This window comes from Crinia signifera, chromosome 4, assembly GCF_055691185.1.
Source record: "Crinia signifera chromosome 4, ASM5569118v1, whole genome shotgun sequence".
NCBI classification, from domain to species: domain Eukaryota; kingdom Metazoa; phylum Chordata; class Amphibia; order Anura; family Myobatrachidae; genus Crinia; species Crinia signifera.
In genome coordinates, this window is record NC_139220.1 from 33,998,900 (window position 1) to 34,017,716 (window position 18,817).

Sequence of the window (18,817 nt, forward strand, 5' to 3'; positions counted from 1 at the left end):
AATCTGCCGCCCATGATTTAAGCCATAAGGCCCTACGAGCCACCACCCCTGAAGACAGGGATTTCGCTGCAAAATCCAGACCATCTAGAGAGGCCTCACACATATAGTCCACCGCAAGCTGAATCTGGGTAAGACTTTTACAGATTTGATCACGGGAAACCTTTTCCTGTAGGTCTTCCTGTAGGGCAGAACACCAAATCCTAAGCGCCCGAGAGAGCGAGGCCATGGCCACTCCTGATTTTAGCGAGACTGAGGAGGAAATATGCAATCTCTTCAAAGCGCTTTCCATTTTTTTATCCATTGCGTCCTTCAGTGACGCACCATCCTCAAGAGGAATCGTAGTACGGGTAGTCACTTCTGACACTGCCGCGTCAACTTTAGGTATATTACACCATTTAATAAACTCTTCATCCTCAATAGGAAACATTTTTTGAATTCTTTTAGTCGACCCTACTCTCTTATCGACACCCTGCCATTCCTTAGTTAGGATGTCCTTCACCACTTTATGCACCGGAAACGACCTCCCCTTTTTTGATCGATCCTCAAATAATGCATCAAACTCAGACTTTACCGGTTGCTTATAGTTAAGTGTCCTATAAAGATTTTTCAGCACTGCTTCTACCAGTTCCACATTAAATAGGCGCTCGTCCTCCAACACTTCGCCTGACTCTGCTGATGATCCACCGGACGCCTCTTTGTCCACATAATCATGCACAGACATATCCCCATCATCTTTATCAAGGCTAGTCTGCGACCTGGACCTTTTATTCCCTGTATATTCCTCCTTAGAAATAAAATTATTTTTCATCCAGTCTCTCATTTCTGCTAGTTGTGCTGATATATTCATTCCAACATCCTTTTTTGTTAGACATTCTAAGCATAGAACTGTCTCTCCAACAAAAGCTCTATCACATCCTGGACAGACTTTAGTATTCTTAGTCTTAGCCACCTTCTTTCTGGGCACTGAAGGCACACTACAAAAAAGAGAAAGATACTAACTATCTGGCTAAAGTAAACAAAAATGAAATAACCTGTCCTCCATAAGAGGACTTACCTGGGCGGCGGTGTAACATTTTTCTGAGAGGCATCCTCCATGATCAGGCTCCTGGTAAGTAACAGCCCAGCGCCTGTAACACCGACCAGGCGCTTTTAAATGGATACTGCACGCGCAGACCGGCGTCTCCCCTCCCTGCCGGAAGTAGCAACAGCCGGCGCGTACTTCCGGCTATTTGGAACGCACGCGGCCGTGACCCGCACGCCGCGTGCATCCGCCGGAAGTGACGCCCGCCATCCTGCGCAGCCAGAGTGCCGGAGCTGCCGGGGGAGCCTGACCCAGCGTGACACTAATGCACACGCCGGTGTCACCACCTACCGGACCACCGGGAGCCAGGGCAGACGAACATGACGCCCAGGTAACAACTCCTCTGACGCGCGTGCCGACTACCATAGCGGGAGGGGATGGGGAACGCCATGGGCTACCAGGTTAAAGTCCTTGCCACCCGGCCCTGGACATACACAGGCTTAAGGCACCGCCAGCCTGACCGCCCAGGTCCCCGGTAGCATAACCAGCCTACCAGGCCTAGGTAAAAAGAAAAGATAAGACTGACTAACTACCTGTCACAGACAGAAGGAGACAGGAAAAAGACTATGGTCAATGGGGAGGTGCCAGATTATATAGAGGAGGGGCTGGATCCTGGGGAAAAAAACTACCTGTCTAATTGGAGAGGAGAGAGGGATGAACCCAATGTAATGGCTGCCATGAAGTATGAAGGAGAAAACAAGATATATATGCCTCACTCACAAAGGTAGTCAATGATTATAGGCAAGTGCACTTCACCAGTTTTGTTACGGTTGGTGGGTATTGTTATTGGTTGGTGTGGGGGGAGGATGAGGGGGTCACAGGTCCTCACTATTAGTATGGTTCCTCAGTTCAGTGCCGCTGGAGGATGCTGTGAGGAAGCATTTGCCCTGAGAAGATCTGGGTAAAGATGGAATCACAGGTCCTCTCTAGTGATGCGCTCTCTCAATTGGTGCCCCTGGAGGAGTTGTGGATAAAAAGGCCCTCAGACGTGGTTGTCCCTCTTGAATTTAATGATATCCCAGTGGTTGTTGGAAGAAAATCAATCAATGTAGGTGGAACCCATCCACTAGGGGTAACCAATGCAAGTGGTCACCTAGGGGTGTCAAGGGTTGAGGGTCCATGAAGGGGCCAGAGGACTACTGCTGGGGCGGCCCAGATGAGGAGGTGCAGGTAAAACCAAACCAGCTGCAAATCAATTCAAATCCAATCCTGGAGATTTTGAGGCAATTACCCTTAACGCGTTTCACTACTGGCTGTAGCTTTATCAAAGGCACCTTTCATATCCATCCTGTGAGTGAGGCATATATATTACTTGTTTTTTAACCCATTATTGTATAAGTTATGTATGTTCCTTATTATGTTTTTTAATATATACTAAGATAACCACTAATTTTTATTACATAAAATTACTCATTTGGTAAAATTGTGTTTTTGATTCATTGTGTCACAGCGCTGCTTCTTTGTATTTTTCGTCTTTGTTCTCTATATAGGGACTGACTATCCCTATACCCCAGCAGCTGCTTTGAGAAACAGCCTATATTAAGGCGCCTGTTATTTCACCTTTAGTAAAATACCTCTTTCTTGAAAATGTGACAGTAATGACTACAGCTGTGCACCAGTTAGGTTGCCCGTTGGTAGATCTTGAGGACAGGTTTGGCCACCCCTGGTATACAGGAACAGACTGCTAATTACACAGTTAATATATTAAGCCCCCACACACCTAGGTGACCCCTGTGGCCTCCACGTCGACCTTCGGGACCGCCTCCCATATGCATTCCTGCTGGAGGTGGAGGTCCCAAAATCCCTGGTCCCGGATTTGTGGACTGGTGCAGCATATAGGAATCGCCCCTGCAAAAATATTATTGTGCGATGAACAGAAGCCATTGTATACAGACATTTTTATAGTAAATAATCCATCTAGAATGTCCACAGCAATATATTAGCTCTGCAACGAAAACCAAAAACATGGCAAATGCGCAGTCTGATTTACTACGCTAGGCCCGAGGTGAGCGCCATTCCTTGGTACAAAAGTGTACATATAGTTCTACATTTAAATGAATTGTAATTCAAAGGATTGTTAAAAGGCAGAAAGTAATCAAAAACGGTACATGTCTGGCATTAGGCGTGTGATGAATTGCTGTGTTCATACTTACAATCCATGTCCATTCCATTCTGGATATCTAAAAAAAGAAGAAGATCGATTACTACTTTGGTCATTGACCGATAACATAGAAAGAAAAGCACAGGTAGGATGATTGTGGATCCTTCTCTGGTCTGCTGCACTCTGGCATAAGATAACAGTAAAGTTGTATACACACTGAGCAATCTTCGCCCGTCTAAGCGATTTTCCATGGGGCGGATGGTTTTCCAGCATGACACTATGGAAAGCCGTTCGCCCCTCATCTGCTGGTAATACCAGATGAGAAGCAGTGGTCAGCAATGATCACCGCTCACCGCCAGGCCATACGCACTGGACACCTTTTGAGCTGAAAGCAGATCAAACGGTTAGTAAGCTGCTTTCAGCTAAAAAAAAAATAAAAAAAAAAAATCACCCAATGTGTGGGCCTTAACTGTGCACAAGCTGCCACCCCCCAACTGGGTTAGAATGGCGCCAGAGTTACATAAAGCTGCCATGATCATAAACTTGTTCTCTGTGGAACCGGGAGCGAAAAGGTGAAATAGGTGGAACCAGATACACAAGCTATAACCATGAATCCAAGTACCAAGGAAAACTATAGGTAGAATAAGATAAAACTGGGAACCCGTTGGCTGATCACGCAACACCATGGTGGGTCTATTTGGTCACAGCAAAGATCTACACTCCCAAGTGGTCAATTCACTGCCGGACTGCTGCACAGCATTTACACTTACCAAGACCATAGGAAACCAAGCCAATTTAGATAAAGCATGACACTTATTTTGGGCCACGCATGAAGTAATACTGTGGCAGGTTGCCAGCATTAACCCTGCAGCACTCAGAAAATATACATGTGGAGGGGAACTCATAGTTTGACTAATGATATGAGTATTAGTCCTGCTCTCAGTTTGGTTGATGCTTCTCTGGTGGAGGAATTTCTGTTAGATTTGACAGGGCAAATATGTCTAACATATCTAAAACTACCACTCTTGGACAAGGAACCGATGCTTGTTCTCTCCGAGTAAGAGGTGAGGAATAGTTTGTTGTGGGTAAATCCTAGGAAGGCAGCTGTTCCCGATGGAATTTCGGGTAAAGTTCTGAAGAGCTATGCCGGTGAATTACCCATGATCTTTACATATATTTAATATGTCAACTGGTATGTATTAGTCTTTGTTTTACTGTTTCTTACTGTATGCTGTACCTTCGCTGGTCGCACACCCTGCCAGCAACAAGCTGGCAGGGTGTGTCAGCTTTGGAAGAAAAGTGGTTCATAAAAACAAATATTATTACTGCTGCCTTTGAGCAGCATGATCAAGATGGCGCTGCTGATGGCTGCCTAGGAGCTGTGCAGCTCAGCCAAATATGTTCCCTCTGTGATAACTGTACTGTCTCTGCTTTTATTGTTACCTACCTGGCTGTTTCGGCGACCAGTGGCGCCGCTGATGGCTGCCTAGGCACTGTTCAGCTCGGTGGGTATGTGTTCCCTGTGTGATAACTGTACTGTCTCTGGTTAATGTTACCTACCGGGCTGTAGCAGTGACCAGTGGTGCCGCTGATGGCTGCCTAGGCACTGTGCAACTCGGTGGGCATATGTTCCCCACATGTAGGGTGAGATTTGATAGAATGAGAGATTCAGGGGGGGGGGGGCTCCAGTTTTTTGGGGGCGGCGATCATTCACATTAGAAAACCAGTTTGATTTTGCGGTGTGGATGATTGCCGCTTTGGAAGGGCTGGAGATTTCTCTACGGGTCTCTCACTTTCTGGCTCTCTCATCCTATTAAATCTCACCCGTAATGTCTTAATGTAATGTATGTAATGCCTCCCCCCCCCCCCCTCCCCCTTCATCCATCCCTGCTTGATGCTGCACTGTAAATCCACAAACAATTCCTAGTGTGCGCAAGCATACATGGCCAACAAAGTTGATTCTGGTATTGTTCCTGATAGGTTTTAAATCAACCACAGTTGTGCCCATCCAAAAAACAAAGTGGTAAGTCTTAATGACTTTTGACCAATTGCTTTGACTACCCTAATACTGAAATGTTTTAGCATATATTAAAAGTCAGTTACCAGATGGCTTTGATAATATTCAATAAGCTTAGAAGTCAAAAAGGTCAACAGAGGATGCTCTCTTGTCTGCGACTCACCCTTCCCTCACTCATTTAGAGAAGCCCAACACATATTCTCCCAAATGTATCACTAACTAAATTGCATAACCCAGGTTTTTCGGTAATCCTGTGTAACTGGATTCTGGACTTTTTGATGAATAGGCCAAGTAGTTTGAGGTCTTCAGTAACTAGGATCAGCACAGGTACTCCCCAGGGATGTGTTTTTAAGTCCCCTTTTATTTACTTTATTCGCTCATGACTTACCCGCAGGCGGATACCAATTTGATAATCAATTTGCAGATGAAACTACAGTGGTGGGCCTTATCTCGGATGGCGAGGAAAGGGCGAAAATGGGATGAGGTGGATAGATTAGTTAAATGGAGTAAAGTTAAAAGTCTAGTGCAGTGGTTCCCAAACTGTCTGCCGTGGCTCCCTGGGGTGCCTCGGGACACTAGCAGGGGTGCCACGGGTTGGTGCTCCAGGACCAATTCAAATTATTTATGATCAATTATATATGGACAAAATCAGTGCTAGTGGCTGCCAATCATACAATATGTGTACAATCAGAAGCAAATCATGCCCTTTAACACATAACTGCACCTAAGAATTACATAAACAAAATCTACTTCATTTTATATATTTTTTGGGGGGCCTAGGGGTGCCGCGGAAAAATTCTGATACTCTGGGGAGCCGTGATTCGAAAAAGATTGGGAACCCCTGGTCTAGTGTTAAATCTGGCTAAAAACCAAGGAGATTATGATTGACTTTAGACGCCGTGGTCGTTTAGGACTGCGCCCTTATTAAGGATTTGGAAGTAGAGAGAGTTACAGATTTTAAAAGAAGGCATTATTATTATTAATATTACAGCTATGACGAGGAAGGCACTGCAGCAGTTATTCTTTCTTAGGAAAAATCGGACAGCAAATTTCTCCAAGGCAAACTTGATCAGGATTTACAAATGTGTCAGAGAAAGCATTTTGACATACTGTATTTTGGTCTGGTATGGGAACAGTGCTAAGGGACACCGCAAGCAATTAGAGCATGTGGTACATACCTATTCCTGGAATGTATGGTTTTCGGAATAATTTGGACTACGGATATTTGGAGAAGGGCTACTCAACCTGTATAACACTTTCTCCAATAGGAATTAAGGTGCTTAACGATAAGGATTAAGGTATTAGTCAGAGACCAAATACACAGCAGCGGATCGCTACGGCACATTATATGGAATATACCCACCCTCCTTCCCCCGCCAACTTGCATTATTCCAAAACACATTATAAAATGAAGTCACATGAAAGAATGCAAAAAATACTTGACATACATTTCAAGCAGCAGCAGGCGTTGTTTCCTGTGCGCACGGCCGCTAAGATGGTCATTCCAATTCTGCAAGAACGGCAAAAATTAGTATCACAGACTTATTAAAAAGTTACACACAGGAGGCTCCGCCCAACAAGTAAGCTGGGAAGCAAAGAGTTCGGGCCTCCAAAGCATTTCACATGAAAAACTATTACAAGCAATGAGTCTTTCATGGTTCTGCCACTTGTCAAACATCCCACTTTGCTTGACTAAGGCTCACAATTAAAAAAAATTAAGAAACCTACTGAAAAATCACGCTGCCCAATAAAGTGAGAGGAAACCAAGCACCATAAAGTAAAAATAGAGCCAGATTTTAAAAAAAATTACAGAAATGGACCCCAATTACCTCCCCCCCTAACAAAAAAAACAAGGGCAACTAGGTTTGATGAGCTTGTTCCACTGCTGCACGAGAGCGGACCGTATGACTGAATTTCGGAATATGTTGCAAAAGCTGGTTTCAAAGGATGACTAATTACATGTTTGACCCATGTGAAGCCCTCCATATCTGGTAAACACGCCATTCATATAAGTGCCCATAGCAACTTGACTTCTGCACGGTCTTAATTTCTCGTCTTGAACCTTCTATACAAATGAGACTGACCAGATTCCAGTAACCTGGTCCCCTTCGAAGATAAATCTAGAGCGATGTTGGATGAGTAGCCATTTGGATGATTTTAAGAGGCAGGTTAAAGTGTATAGGTAGTACTCAAAGTAACTGGGAGAGAGAAGGAAAAAAAAATGTGCATTTTACATATTTTAGCCATGTCATTCCTGGGATTTATCCAGGCCTGTATGGGGAAGATAGTCAGATCGGAGTCAGAAGAGGATTGCTTTGCATGTATTTAAAGATTAAAACTAAGTCCTATATCAAAGCTTGCGTCCACAATTTGAATGTCTCATTAGCAAGATGACTGCATGCGTACTAAAGGCCTGTGCGTAAAAGGTTTCTGATGTGTAATAAAACACTATTAGGGGATAATAAGAGGAGAAAAAACGGAAAGGAAGTCTGAGGTTTGAGACAAAGACCAGTTATTCGGCGGATGACAATAGGCATATGAAATATATATTTTTATGGTACACACCAAGCGTGACTTTGTTGCCTAACTTAAGAAACTTAATAATTTAATTTGTTTTTTTCTTAAAAGACAGAATGAACCACTAAGTGTTTTGTGAAAAATACAAAGATTAGGAGACTTGGGAATTCAAATTAACAAGAGATAATTGAGCTGGTAATAACTCACCTGCTTGGTGTAAATTGGTATATCACAGAGAGAACAGAGATGAGGATAGTCTTTAGGTGAAAGTCCATGGAAATCATCAATATTTCTATTGGAAGGCATTCCTCTGGTCTTTCCAAAGACAGATCTTTCTTGCGGTTGGCTGTAGCCCATGGGTTCATAGTCATTATCAACCTTACGGTAAGACGTATCAGATAGGAAACGGTCTTCTCTAAGCCTCTCCCGTTCTCTTAAGCGGTCTTCAAACTCTAGTCTATCGCGATAAGCAGGTTCTCGAGAACGGCTCCCATGGTCGTAGTCGACCACAGAGTCGAGACCTGATGAACGATCATTAAAATTCTCTCTTCTGAAGGGTCTTGTGTCATCCCAGTCATCACTAGAAACTCTCAAAGGATCTCGGGAAGACCTCTCTCTTAAACTTATCAAAGCCATATTTTCTGACCTCCTCCTCTTAAGATGCTGAATGATCTGTGGCAAATTTTCAGCAGTGATCTTCTCCTCCGGGTAGTGACTCAACTCATCCAAGTCCCCAGAGGAAAGACCGAAACTGGACAAAATCTTACTGGCCTGATCAGGTTCCCTTCTAGGCTGAGAAGATAAAGGGGGAGCGGGTCGGTTACCAAGGCTGAATATAGACGGCAAGCTTTGAGAAGAGGAACTGGAAGACAGCATGCCATGAGAGCCTTGCTGACTCATCTTAGAGATGGAACCGGGGTTCATCAAACCGGAAAAGCGCCCTGAACCTTGGCTCATCCGTCCAAGACTGGATGGTAGATTTAAGGACTGATTAGCTGAGAAAAAACTCATTCCTGAAGAGTCACGTCTGTTATGGGAAGGCATGTCTCTGCTCAAGGATGAATGAGAGAAGGACTTGGACATTGTAGTACTATCCTTTGGTTCACAACGAAAACAAAACAAAGGCAAATAAAAAAAGGAGAATGTCCCACAACAAGTATACACTTAAGAATGTGGTAACTTTAAAGACGATTCGAGGGATCTTCTTTAAATCAGAAAGACGCCAAACAATTCTGTAGAAAAACAAGTAATTTTAGTCAAACACAAGTTGAAATACAATATATAAAAAAAAGGGTTAAACTGTTAACACATTTCTAAAAATACAACAGTTCCTCCCCAAAAATATGTAATTTAATCCTAAGAACCCAGCAACAACTGAAGTGTTGCTGACTAGATTATTATCAGAGGAGGAAAATGGAAGGCAAATATGAGATTTATTGAAATGCTAAACATGAGATTTAACATTTAAATGGATTTTTTGTGAGGTTCAAATTTACATGACTAATCATTTATATGGTGCCCCTCAACATGTTCTAGATGGGGCTCAAGACGAAGGATTTGAAATGGACACATTCAATTACCCGTTAGTACAATTACCCAAAGAGTTGACTGTTTGAGAAGCGGACAATAGAATTTGCACAAGATATTCTCAAGTCAAATGCCATTCTCTGGCAAAACAACCCTTTAGAAGTTTAGTCAATACAGTCACTAAGGGTGTAGGACCATCTTCAAGTGGGATCAGTTTCCACCAGCCATAGTAGCAGTAAGAGCACAGACACGCATCCAAGGAATGGTTTTTAACAATATACAACTGCACAGTAATCAGTAGAAATATCACTCAAATATTATCACACTAATGAAGATATCCAATTACCAGTGGCAATTCATCACTACTAATAGGTTTGCATTTTAGCCCCCATTCTGGAGTTCCTGAAGGGGACCAACAATAATAGTAAAACGGGGACTTAACCCCAGTTCCATGTGTTTTCTCCCGATCAAAGGTCCATTTTTCAAATGATAAAAGCAGACGTTAATGGCGGAAATTTAATTGGGGCTATTAGGATAGTGTTCTAAGACCTGATGTTGGGGAGGGAGAGGGGACCTGGGTCCTCTGCAATTGCATGCCATTACCATGGTAGTCTGGAAATAAACATATAAAAAGCTTTTGCATGTGCCAGATCAAACCAAAACAAGGAGAATCTGGAGTAGAGCAGAAGCCCATATACCGTGCAAATTTGGTGACTAGAATCAACAGAAGAGATAGGCAACCTTGTGGAGGCTGCACATTCATTTTATCAGCAATTTAAGAGTCTGACATTAATTTAACTTAAATTAGTTTTTTGTTTACACCTTATAAATAAACGTGCTACTACTACTACTACTACTACTTTAACTACCAAAAAGCCACCTGCTGCCCATTGCCGCACTACAATGCCAGAGCTCTGCAATAAGAGGGGCCGTATGCTTTTCATAATCATAATGTGAGGCTCCCACAAACACCAGATTATTCTCATGGTATACGGTCGTTCAGTAGACACCCCTTAGGTCGACATGGGTTTTTCACGTCCAGTTGGAGGGAGAATATAATAGGGTGCTCAGCGTAGAGAGGCACCGTGCCCAAAAGCATGGCAAGCGCAGCGAGTCATGTTAGGATGCGGTGTACCGATATGGTGTCCATGTCGATAGTTTCGACCTACCCAATGTCAACATAACGCATGTGTCGACCTTAAGCATGTTGACCCATACCCATTCTCACATGATAGGCATCCTTTGGGCACAAACCAAATCCTGTTCAGAGACTGACTTGGCCGAGTTGAAGCAGAATTGTTTGAACATATCCTACCCTCGGGCATTGGAATAGCGCACAGACAGTCGTGATTCCGACATTCATTAGCCCGACATCGGGATCCCGACAGACAGCGGGGGGGAGCACAACAAAAACCCTTGCGGGCTAGCTGTGCTCGCCAAACTAAGCTCGCCACCTATTCTATTCTCCCTCTATGGGGGCCATAGACCCCCACGAGGGAGAATAGCCGGTGGCCATCGGGATCCCGAGTGTTGGGATTTTAAACAGTCGGGATTCCGACATCTGTGTAATGACTGACGGAATCCCGACTGTCAGTCAGTCATCCGGTACCCCTTCCCCCCAGACTGTAGGGACAATGGTTTTGCTGCTGATAATGGCATGAGAGCATCCATTCTCATTCATATAAAAATGAAGAGATAACATGAGGGAAGGTGCACAGGTTAAGATGGGGGGGGGGTCATTCTAAGAGGAAAAGGAGAGGACAGATGGACATGAGTGATAAGTGAAAGCCCCCAATTCCAACCCAGAGAGCTTCATAACGGCAAGACATTGATTCTGGATATAAGAATATATATTTTTGGCATGAAGAGCTGTTCCCACAGAGCCTTGTGGCAGACTGTGCAAACAAACAGTTACCTCAATGTAAAAGAAGAACAGTGTGAAGGATCCCAAATCCTAAAATCCAGTGTTATGGCACCAACTGGATGTAATGAGCCCCAGGGCATAACTGCATTGTGTTTTCCCTTCAAACAGACCTGGTTAATAGAGGCCTCACCTGTCTCCAGCATAAGGAGGAACACTGAAAAGCCATACCGGCAAGCCATTCTTTGCAAGTTTAAACAAAACGTTCAAAAGTGAAACAAAGGTCTAAAACAATTCTTGTTTTCATCCTCGGAAGAGTCCTATGCTAGACTACACTTTTTCAATAGCACCCATGTAATTACATTTTTTTTTTATATTTGAAAACACACACAATGTATATACACCTGAAGCCATGTTTATTCAATTAATGAAAGCTGAAGCAAATAAGGCCAGAGACAAACGTGGAACCCAAAGATAGAATGTAGCAGCCCAGAAATAATATATATATTGGAAGTGAACATAAAAAATATATTTGTGTTGAAGTAGAAATGAGCAACATTACTGTAGGCACAGAAAGGGAGGGGGAGGGGGAAGGGGGGGGGGGGGGGAGGCAAATCCAAACAGAGTAATCAATTCTTGACGCACCGCAAACATTTGCTGAATTATATACACAACCGACAGAAGTGGCGCACACATCGGAGTCTGTTCCGAAGTGCGTGAAAATTAACTGAATGCAGATATTCTCCCTTCTGATTATGTGCATCAATGCAACTGCACCACAGCTTGTGAAAGAAGCAGCATTATAAACGCACACTAGCACAACCAAGCCAGGTGCAAGAGGTGCATCCAAATACACGTAGACAACTGCATAGCCTAAAATTCAGAGGACCCAAACTAGACAAAGATGATGTGACAGCTTCACATGGACACAGACAAGCTGCTTCAGCAGCAAGTGAAAATGTGACATGACTCAGACTCCCATAGTTACAGATGCTGAAACGGACTGGTCTACGAACTCATCAGTCCAAGTTTACTCTACCCCAGGGCTCGACAAAACCCGGGGGCCAGGTTGCCTGGGCAACCAGCATCTGCTTCCTGGCGATCAGATTTGCCAGGAAGCAGAACCCCCGGGCAGAGTGGTGGCTTGAATTATTGACGGCAGGGAGCCCCGCTATGGGGCGGAGTGCATGCAGACTACCTCAGTGGACTGCTTGCCCCGCAGTGCCACCCGGCCAGCGCCAAGCTCCAGCAGGAGCCCGAGTGAAGTGACAGCGACATTTTGTCCTCCCTGCCCCATCAGTTCACCACCTGCATGAGCTCCAGCGCCGTCTGCATGTCCCCCTCTAGCAGCACTGCCGACACCTCCTGTGGCAAATACTGCAGCGGCAAGAAGAACGTGGACCGCTTCAACAGTGATGCCTGCTTCACCCTCTGCCTCTCTCACACTGCCACGCACTGCCTCTCCCTTTCACCTATTTTCCAACGGTCTCCTTGTCACTTACTGCTTATTATCCTCTCTATGACACCCTCTATCCTTTTCACCCACTTTTGGTCACCCTTGCCTCTCCCTGTCCATCTCTGCCTCCATCTTCCACTATCCTGTAATGGTGCCCTCCACCTCATTATTTTTCTCGATCTGCCCATGCCTGGCATCAAGCAAGAAACCCATAGCAATGAGCATATGGGAAAGCGGCACTTATGTGGCATAATATATACTGGGCATTACGGCGTGTGGTATTATATGTAATGGGCATTAGCATGTAGCATAATGTGTAACGGGCATTACAGTGTTTGGTTTACTGTGTAATAGGCATTACGGTGTGTGGTATATGTAATGGACATTACAGTGTGTGGTTTACCTAGTAATGGGCATGTGGTATACGGCATGTGGTATATTTAATGGGCATTATAGTGTGGTGTAATATGCAATAGGTTTTACGGCCTGTGGCATAATGGGCATTGTGGCATGTGGTGTAATATGTAATGGGTGTGTGACATGTGTACTAGGCATTATGGTTTTACTTGTTTTTCTGGCTCCTACACTTTTATCCTGGCTCCTAGATTTTTTTTTAATTTGTCAAGCCCTGCTCTATCCATAATAAGCTAGACAAATATGAAGTACATTAAAGGCCAGCATAGTACTGAGATCAATTCTCAATGTTTGTTATATAATATGTTTAGTTTCTTTAAAATATAAATAATATATCTGATATATCTGGTCTTTAGAGGTCCCAACTCTGCCCTCCAGCATATATTGTCCATAAGTGAACTGCAGCACTGTCTCGTAAGACTGTCCTCCTCCCTATCAGACAATCCCTCCAACCTTTCCCAAAAGACTGCTCCAGCCGCCATCGCAATCCTCCAAATTGAGTGAATACCCCCATGATTCTGCAATGTTACAGCCTGTGGTACTACCTCACATCCATCGCCCAATCTCATCCTCTTCCATACAAAAACACAGCAAAAATCCACATTGCTGCCTTGCATTCCTGCTGCCTACAAGCAAGTTACATAGAACTGGTATATATAATCTTGCAATTAGGAGGATGGGCTTCCATCTCTACCATTCTTCCGAAACCCGGTTGTATGTACTGTACAAACAACACTCACTAGTACAAAACAGATAACAGTAATGCTGCCCATACATATGTGAGATATCAAATGCAATCATTCGATTTCGGCCACATCTGGCCGATAAATCCAATGATTTCATGCATTTTTAAGCTGACATTCGACGCGATGCACAGGCACGCTGTCGAATGTTGCATCGATAGATATTATGAGCTGCACATGCGATTGCTCAAATGCAATCAGCGGCGGGTCCAGGAGCCGGTACCTTAATACTGGGTAGTGTTCAATCTAGAAATTTTTTAGGGCAGGGTGCTGACCACGGGAAGGGCACAATTTTCAATTATGAGGGCACATTTTTCAGTCAGGAAGGCACATTTAATACTTTAATCTAGCATCCCAGTTAAGATAAAAAATAAATAAAAGCCTCTTCACAAAAAGCTTATTATTGACTAGATTGTGTGCTGCCAGATTAAAACTAAAAAAAATGTGTAATGCCCATTACACATAATGTCACACACCATAATGCCCATCGCACATATTGCCACACACACAGTAATTCCCATTCCACATGAATGGCCATTACACATAATGCCACATAACATTATGTCCATTACACATGGCAGGGCCTGGCAAATTTCTGTAAAATAGTGACAACTGGGACATTGCGCCCCGAAGGCGCGCGCCAAAAATTGACACTGCCATTATGCCCAATACACATTATACCAAACACTGTAATTCCCATTACGCCACACACCATAATGCCCATTACTCCTTGTGCCTCATGGCGTGATGTCCATTACACATTATGCCTCATACCGTGATGTCCATTACAGTTTGCGCATCACATTGTGATGCCCATGACACCTCACACTGATGCCCATTACACATTATGCCACACACTGTAATGCATATTACATATTATGCTGTGCTGCTTCCCTACATGCTTGTTGCCAGGGGTTTCTTGCTTGATGCCATGGGTTTACATGCTTGTTGCCACGGGCTGAGGGCGGGGTACATGTTTATTACCCATTGCTGCAGGTGCACAGTATACCAGTACTCCCAGAAATTTGTATATGTAAGTGTGTGTGTATAAAAACACACACACACACACACACACACACACACACACACCACAGTGTGAGGCTTCATCAAAATATATAGTTTATGTACCTTTTTTAAAATGTACTCTCAGCAGCATATGGTATCCACATTTCAGCAGCACTGCAGCCCATAACGTCTGTCATTCACTCAAGACAGGCCTGGAGATTGAAGTTGGGTGGCTGTGCAGTGTAGGGTAGCATCTGGTGCTGCCAGTACTTGACATGTGACATCAAGCAGAAGGGAAGTCAGTGTGCCTCCGTGTCTTAAGTCACTGCAGGGGAAGGAAGGATACTGGTGTGTCCTGCTTGCTGCTGCTCTACTCAGTGTGCTGAGGAGCGTGGGGGTAAGTCGCGTGTCTGTAGCTCCTGGAGTCATCAGACTGACTCCGCAAGGACCATGGGAGGAGGGGCTGCTGCTGGGCATGAGCAGCAGCTCTCCTTTTGGCAAGCGGCCATTTTTGTTAGGGGCACTATTAACAGTAGCTGCGCCGCAGCCCCTCTCTCAGTCACAGACACAGAGCACGCGCTCCAGCACTAATGCTGCCAGGCGGCAGTGGATTTCAGCCCAGAAGTGCTGACAAACGGCTGCCCCAGCCCCCTGCTGATCTACAGTAGTAATGGAGACTGCCGCTGGCTCTGAGGGAGCGTATACCCGGCGCTGCAGGGCTGAGGAGGGCAGGACTAGTACGCTGTCAGTCACCGCGCCTCAGGCTGAGGAGGGCGGGACTGTCAGCGCGGCTGGAGACTGCAGGGCTGAGGGAGAAGAGTCCTGAGCGCTGCAGCATACACTAGTCACCGCGCCAGGGGACTGTCAGCGTGGCTAGGGGCTGAGTTGGGGTACTAGTAGTGTTCACACACTGCCGAGCTCAGCGGCATACACTGTCAGCAGGCAGGGAGGGACAGTAATTTGTCAGCACCAATTAACTGTGCAGGGCGGGCAAAAACGGGCAGGGCGGGATTCGGCAGATTGTAAAGGGGCAGGGCGCAGTGCCCTGTGAAATAAGCCTAGCGGGAACACTACTGGCGACCGGAGGGACTCAGCAGCAGCAGGGGAGGCATGGCGGTAGCAGATGAGAGAGCGTTCTCTCAGCCAATCAGCGGCCGCCTGAATGTGAGGCCGCCGATTAGCTGAGAGAGCGCTCTCTCAGCGGCCTCAGCCAATCAGAGGGCCGTCCTAGTGTTTCAAAGTCAACTGCTGCCTGAAAGCTCCACCGCTATGGTCCCCAGCTCCGGTCCCGCCTTCACAGCCGAAACCACCCCTCCAGCACCCGATGTCCAGCGACATTGGGTGCTGCACTGGGCACCACTTGATGCGATCAGATGTGATGCTATGTCCCATCGCATCTGATCGCACATATGTATGGGCAGCATAAGAACAAGGCATCAGGCAGGCTTGTGGTTAAATTTACAATTCTCAAGTCCCTCCGTCATAACCATCAGATTATGAGGGGACAAAGTACTGGTGTGCTAATAAGTCAATAAAAATACTGTAACCAGGATTAATGCAGACCAAAAGCCAGGACAATCAAGACTTGCACTATTGCAGTGAACCAACCAACCTCAGGGTTATGGCCACATACACTGTTACCAATACATCAAGGAATGATTGACATAGGGGAAAAAATATATTTCCCAGATTTTAAAGATTACCAAAACAGGCACAATAGGATGTTAGTACATACACATATAGCATTCACAGCCCAAAGGACCATGTTTAAAATATATCCATGGCGCAGCACAGACGGTTTAATAAAACTGACTGAGGTACTGATTAAAATCACCTGTGGCCAAGAACAGATAAACTTAAAACCAGGACCATTGGGGTGCCTTGAAGACCGGGTTAGGGAACCTCTAACTTATAGACAAAAAAAAAAACAAAAAAACAATAGTGTCACTATGTAAGAGTTATAACTGGCCTCATCATTACTATTAATGCCTTTCCTGACTGCTAGAATTAGAATAGATTAACCAGCCTGGAATTGATGGGATCGTGAAGGCAGGAAAGATTGGTAAGGGGTCCGAGGGGATGGGGGCGTGAAGGCAGGAGAGACTGGTAAGAGGCCAGAGGGGATGGGAGAAGTGAAGGCAGGAGAAACTGGTAAGAGGCCAGAGGGGATGGGGGGCGTGAAGGCAGGAGAGACTGGTAAGGGGCCAGAGGGGATGGGGGGCGTGAAGGCAGGAGAGACTGGTAAGGGGCCAGAGGGGATGGGGGGCGTGAAGGCAGTAGAGACTGGTAAGGGGCCAGAGGGGATGGGGGCGTGAAGGCAGGAGAGACTGGTAAGGGGCCAGAGGGGATGGGGGCGTGAAGGCAGGAGAAACTGGTAAGGGGCCAGACGGGATGGGGGGCGTGAAGGCAGGAGAGACTGGTAAGGGGCCAGAGGGGATGGGGGGCGTGAAGGCAGGAGAGACTGGTAAGGGGCCAGAGGGGATGGGGGGCGTGAAGGCAGGAGAGACTGGTAAGGGGCCAGAGGGGAAGCCAACTTCAGCCTCGTCAGAGGGGATGGGGGCGTGAAGGCAGGAGAAACTGGTAAGGGGCCAGAGGGGATGGGGCGTGAAGGCAGGAGAGACTGGTAAGGGGCCAGAGGGGATGGGGGCGTGAAGGCAGGAGAGACTGGTAAGGGGCCAGAGGGGATGGGGGCGTGAAGGCAGGAGAGACTGGTAAGGGGCCAGAGGGGATGGGGGCGTGAAGGCAGGAGAAACTGGTAAGGGGCCAGACGGGATGGGGGGTGTGAAGGCAGGAGAGACTGGTAAGGGGCCAGAGGGGATGGGGGGCGTGAAGGCAGGAGAGACTGGTAAGGGGCCAGAGGGGATGGGGGGCGTGAAGGCAGGAGAGACTGGTAAGGGGCCAGAGGGGATGGGGGGCGTGAAGGCAGGAGAGACTGGTAAGGGGCCAGAGGGGAAGCCAACTTCAGCCTCGTCAGAGGGGATGGGGGCGTGAAGGCAGGAGAAACTGGTAAGGGGCCAGAGGGGATGGGGCGTGAAGGCAGGAGAGACTGGTAAGGGGCCAGAGGGGATGGGGGCGTGAAGGCAGGAGAAACTGGTAAGGGGCCAGACGGGATGGGGGGCGTGAAGGCAGGAGAGACTGGTAAGGGGCCAGACGGGATGGGGGGCGTGAAGGCAGGAGAGACTGGTAAGGGGCCAGAGGGGATGGGGGGCGTGAAGGCAGGAGAGACTGGTAAGGGGCCAGAGGGGATGGGGGGCGTGAAGGCAGGAGAGACTGGTAAGGGGCCAGAGGGGATGGGGGGCGTGAAGGCAGGAGAGACTGGTAAGGGGCCAGAGGGGATGGGGGGCGTGAAGGCAGGAGAGACTGGTAAGGGGCCAGAGGGGATGGGGGGCGTGAAGGCAGGAGAGACTAGTAAGGGGCCAGAGGGGATGGGGGCGTGAAGGCAGGAGAGACTAGTAAGGGGCCAGAGGGGATGGGGGCGTGAAGGCAGGAGAGACTAGTAAGGGGCCAGAGGGGATGGGGGCGTGAAGGCAGGAGAGACTAGTAAGGGGCCAGAGGGGATGGGGGCGTGAAGGCAGGAGATACTAGTAAGGGGCCAGAGGGGATGTGGGCATGAAGGCAGGAGAGACAGGTAAGGGATGAGAGAGGTTGGGTGTGGGGGCAGGACAGACTGGTAAATAATGACAGGGGGTGGTGAGAGTGAGTGTGTGTGGTGGGGGGGAGCAGAACAGACTGGAAATAATGACAGGGGATGGTGAGTGTGTGTGAGGAAGCAGGAGAGACTGGTAAATAATGACAGGGGATTGGGGGCAGTGGGTACCCGGGTTACAGCATGGATTTTGCTGAGGAAGCAGGTGGAACCCGGGGAGAGGGGCAGCGTGTGTAGGGGCCAATGATAGGCCGCGGCGTATACGGAGTTGTACGTCCCCCTCACCTGTCCCCGATCACGGGCAGCACACACCCCGGCTCCTCTCCAGCAACACCGCCTCACACGAAACGATATAGCCGCCGCGCAGACACAACAATGGTAGTGTCTAGATCCAATCGTCTGCCCTGGCACCTGAGGTATCCTCTTCCGGATCCGGGTCAGGAGGAGGA

At 46.8% G+C, this 18,817-nt stretch overlaps 1 protein-coding gene across 3 annotated transcripts in view; it reads right to left on the reverse strand.

The window, feature by feature from the left end:
• The window catches only part of LOC146073931 (matrin-3-like), a 42,541-nt gene extending 23,724 nt beyond the window's left edge, over nucleotides 1-18,817 (reverse strand). For 2 of the 3 annotated variants that reach the window (XM_083181515.1, XM_083181513.1), the window contains exons 1-5: nucleotides 18,654-18,817; nucleotides 7,924-8,948; nucleotides 6,648-6,709; nucleotides 3,235-3,261; nucleotides 2,802-2,929 (exon numbers count right to left, since the gene is read on the reverse strand). In XM_083181515.1, the coding sequence (XP_083037641.1) occupies nucleotides 2,802-2,929; nucleotides 3,235-3,261; nucleotides 6,648-6,709; nucleotides 7,924-8,799 (1,093 nt within the window). In that variant the 5' untranslated portion in view covers nucleotides 8,800-8,948; nucleotides 18,654-18,817. The remainder of the gene's footprint in view (nucleotides 1-2,801; nucleotides 2,930-3,234; nucleotides 3,262-6,647; nucleotides 6,710-7,923; nucleotides 8,949-18,653) is intronic. The other variant, XM_083181514.1, reaches the window with a different exon arrangement.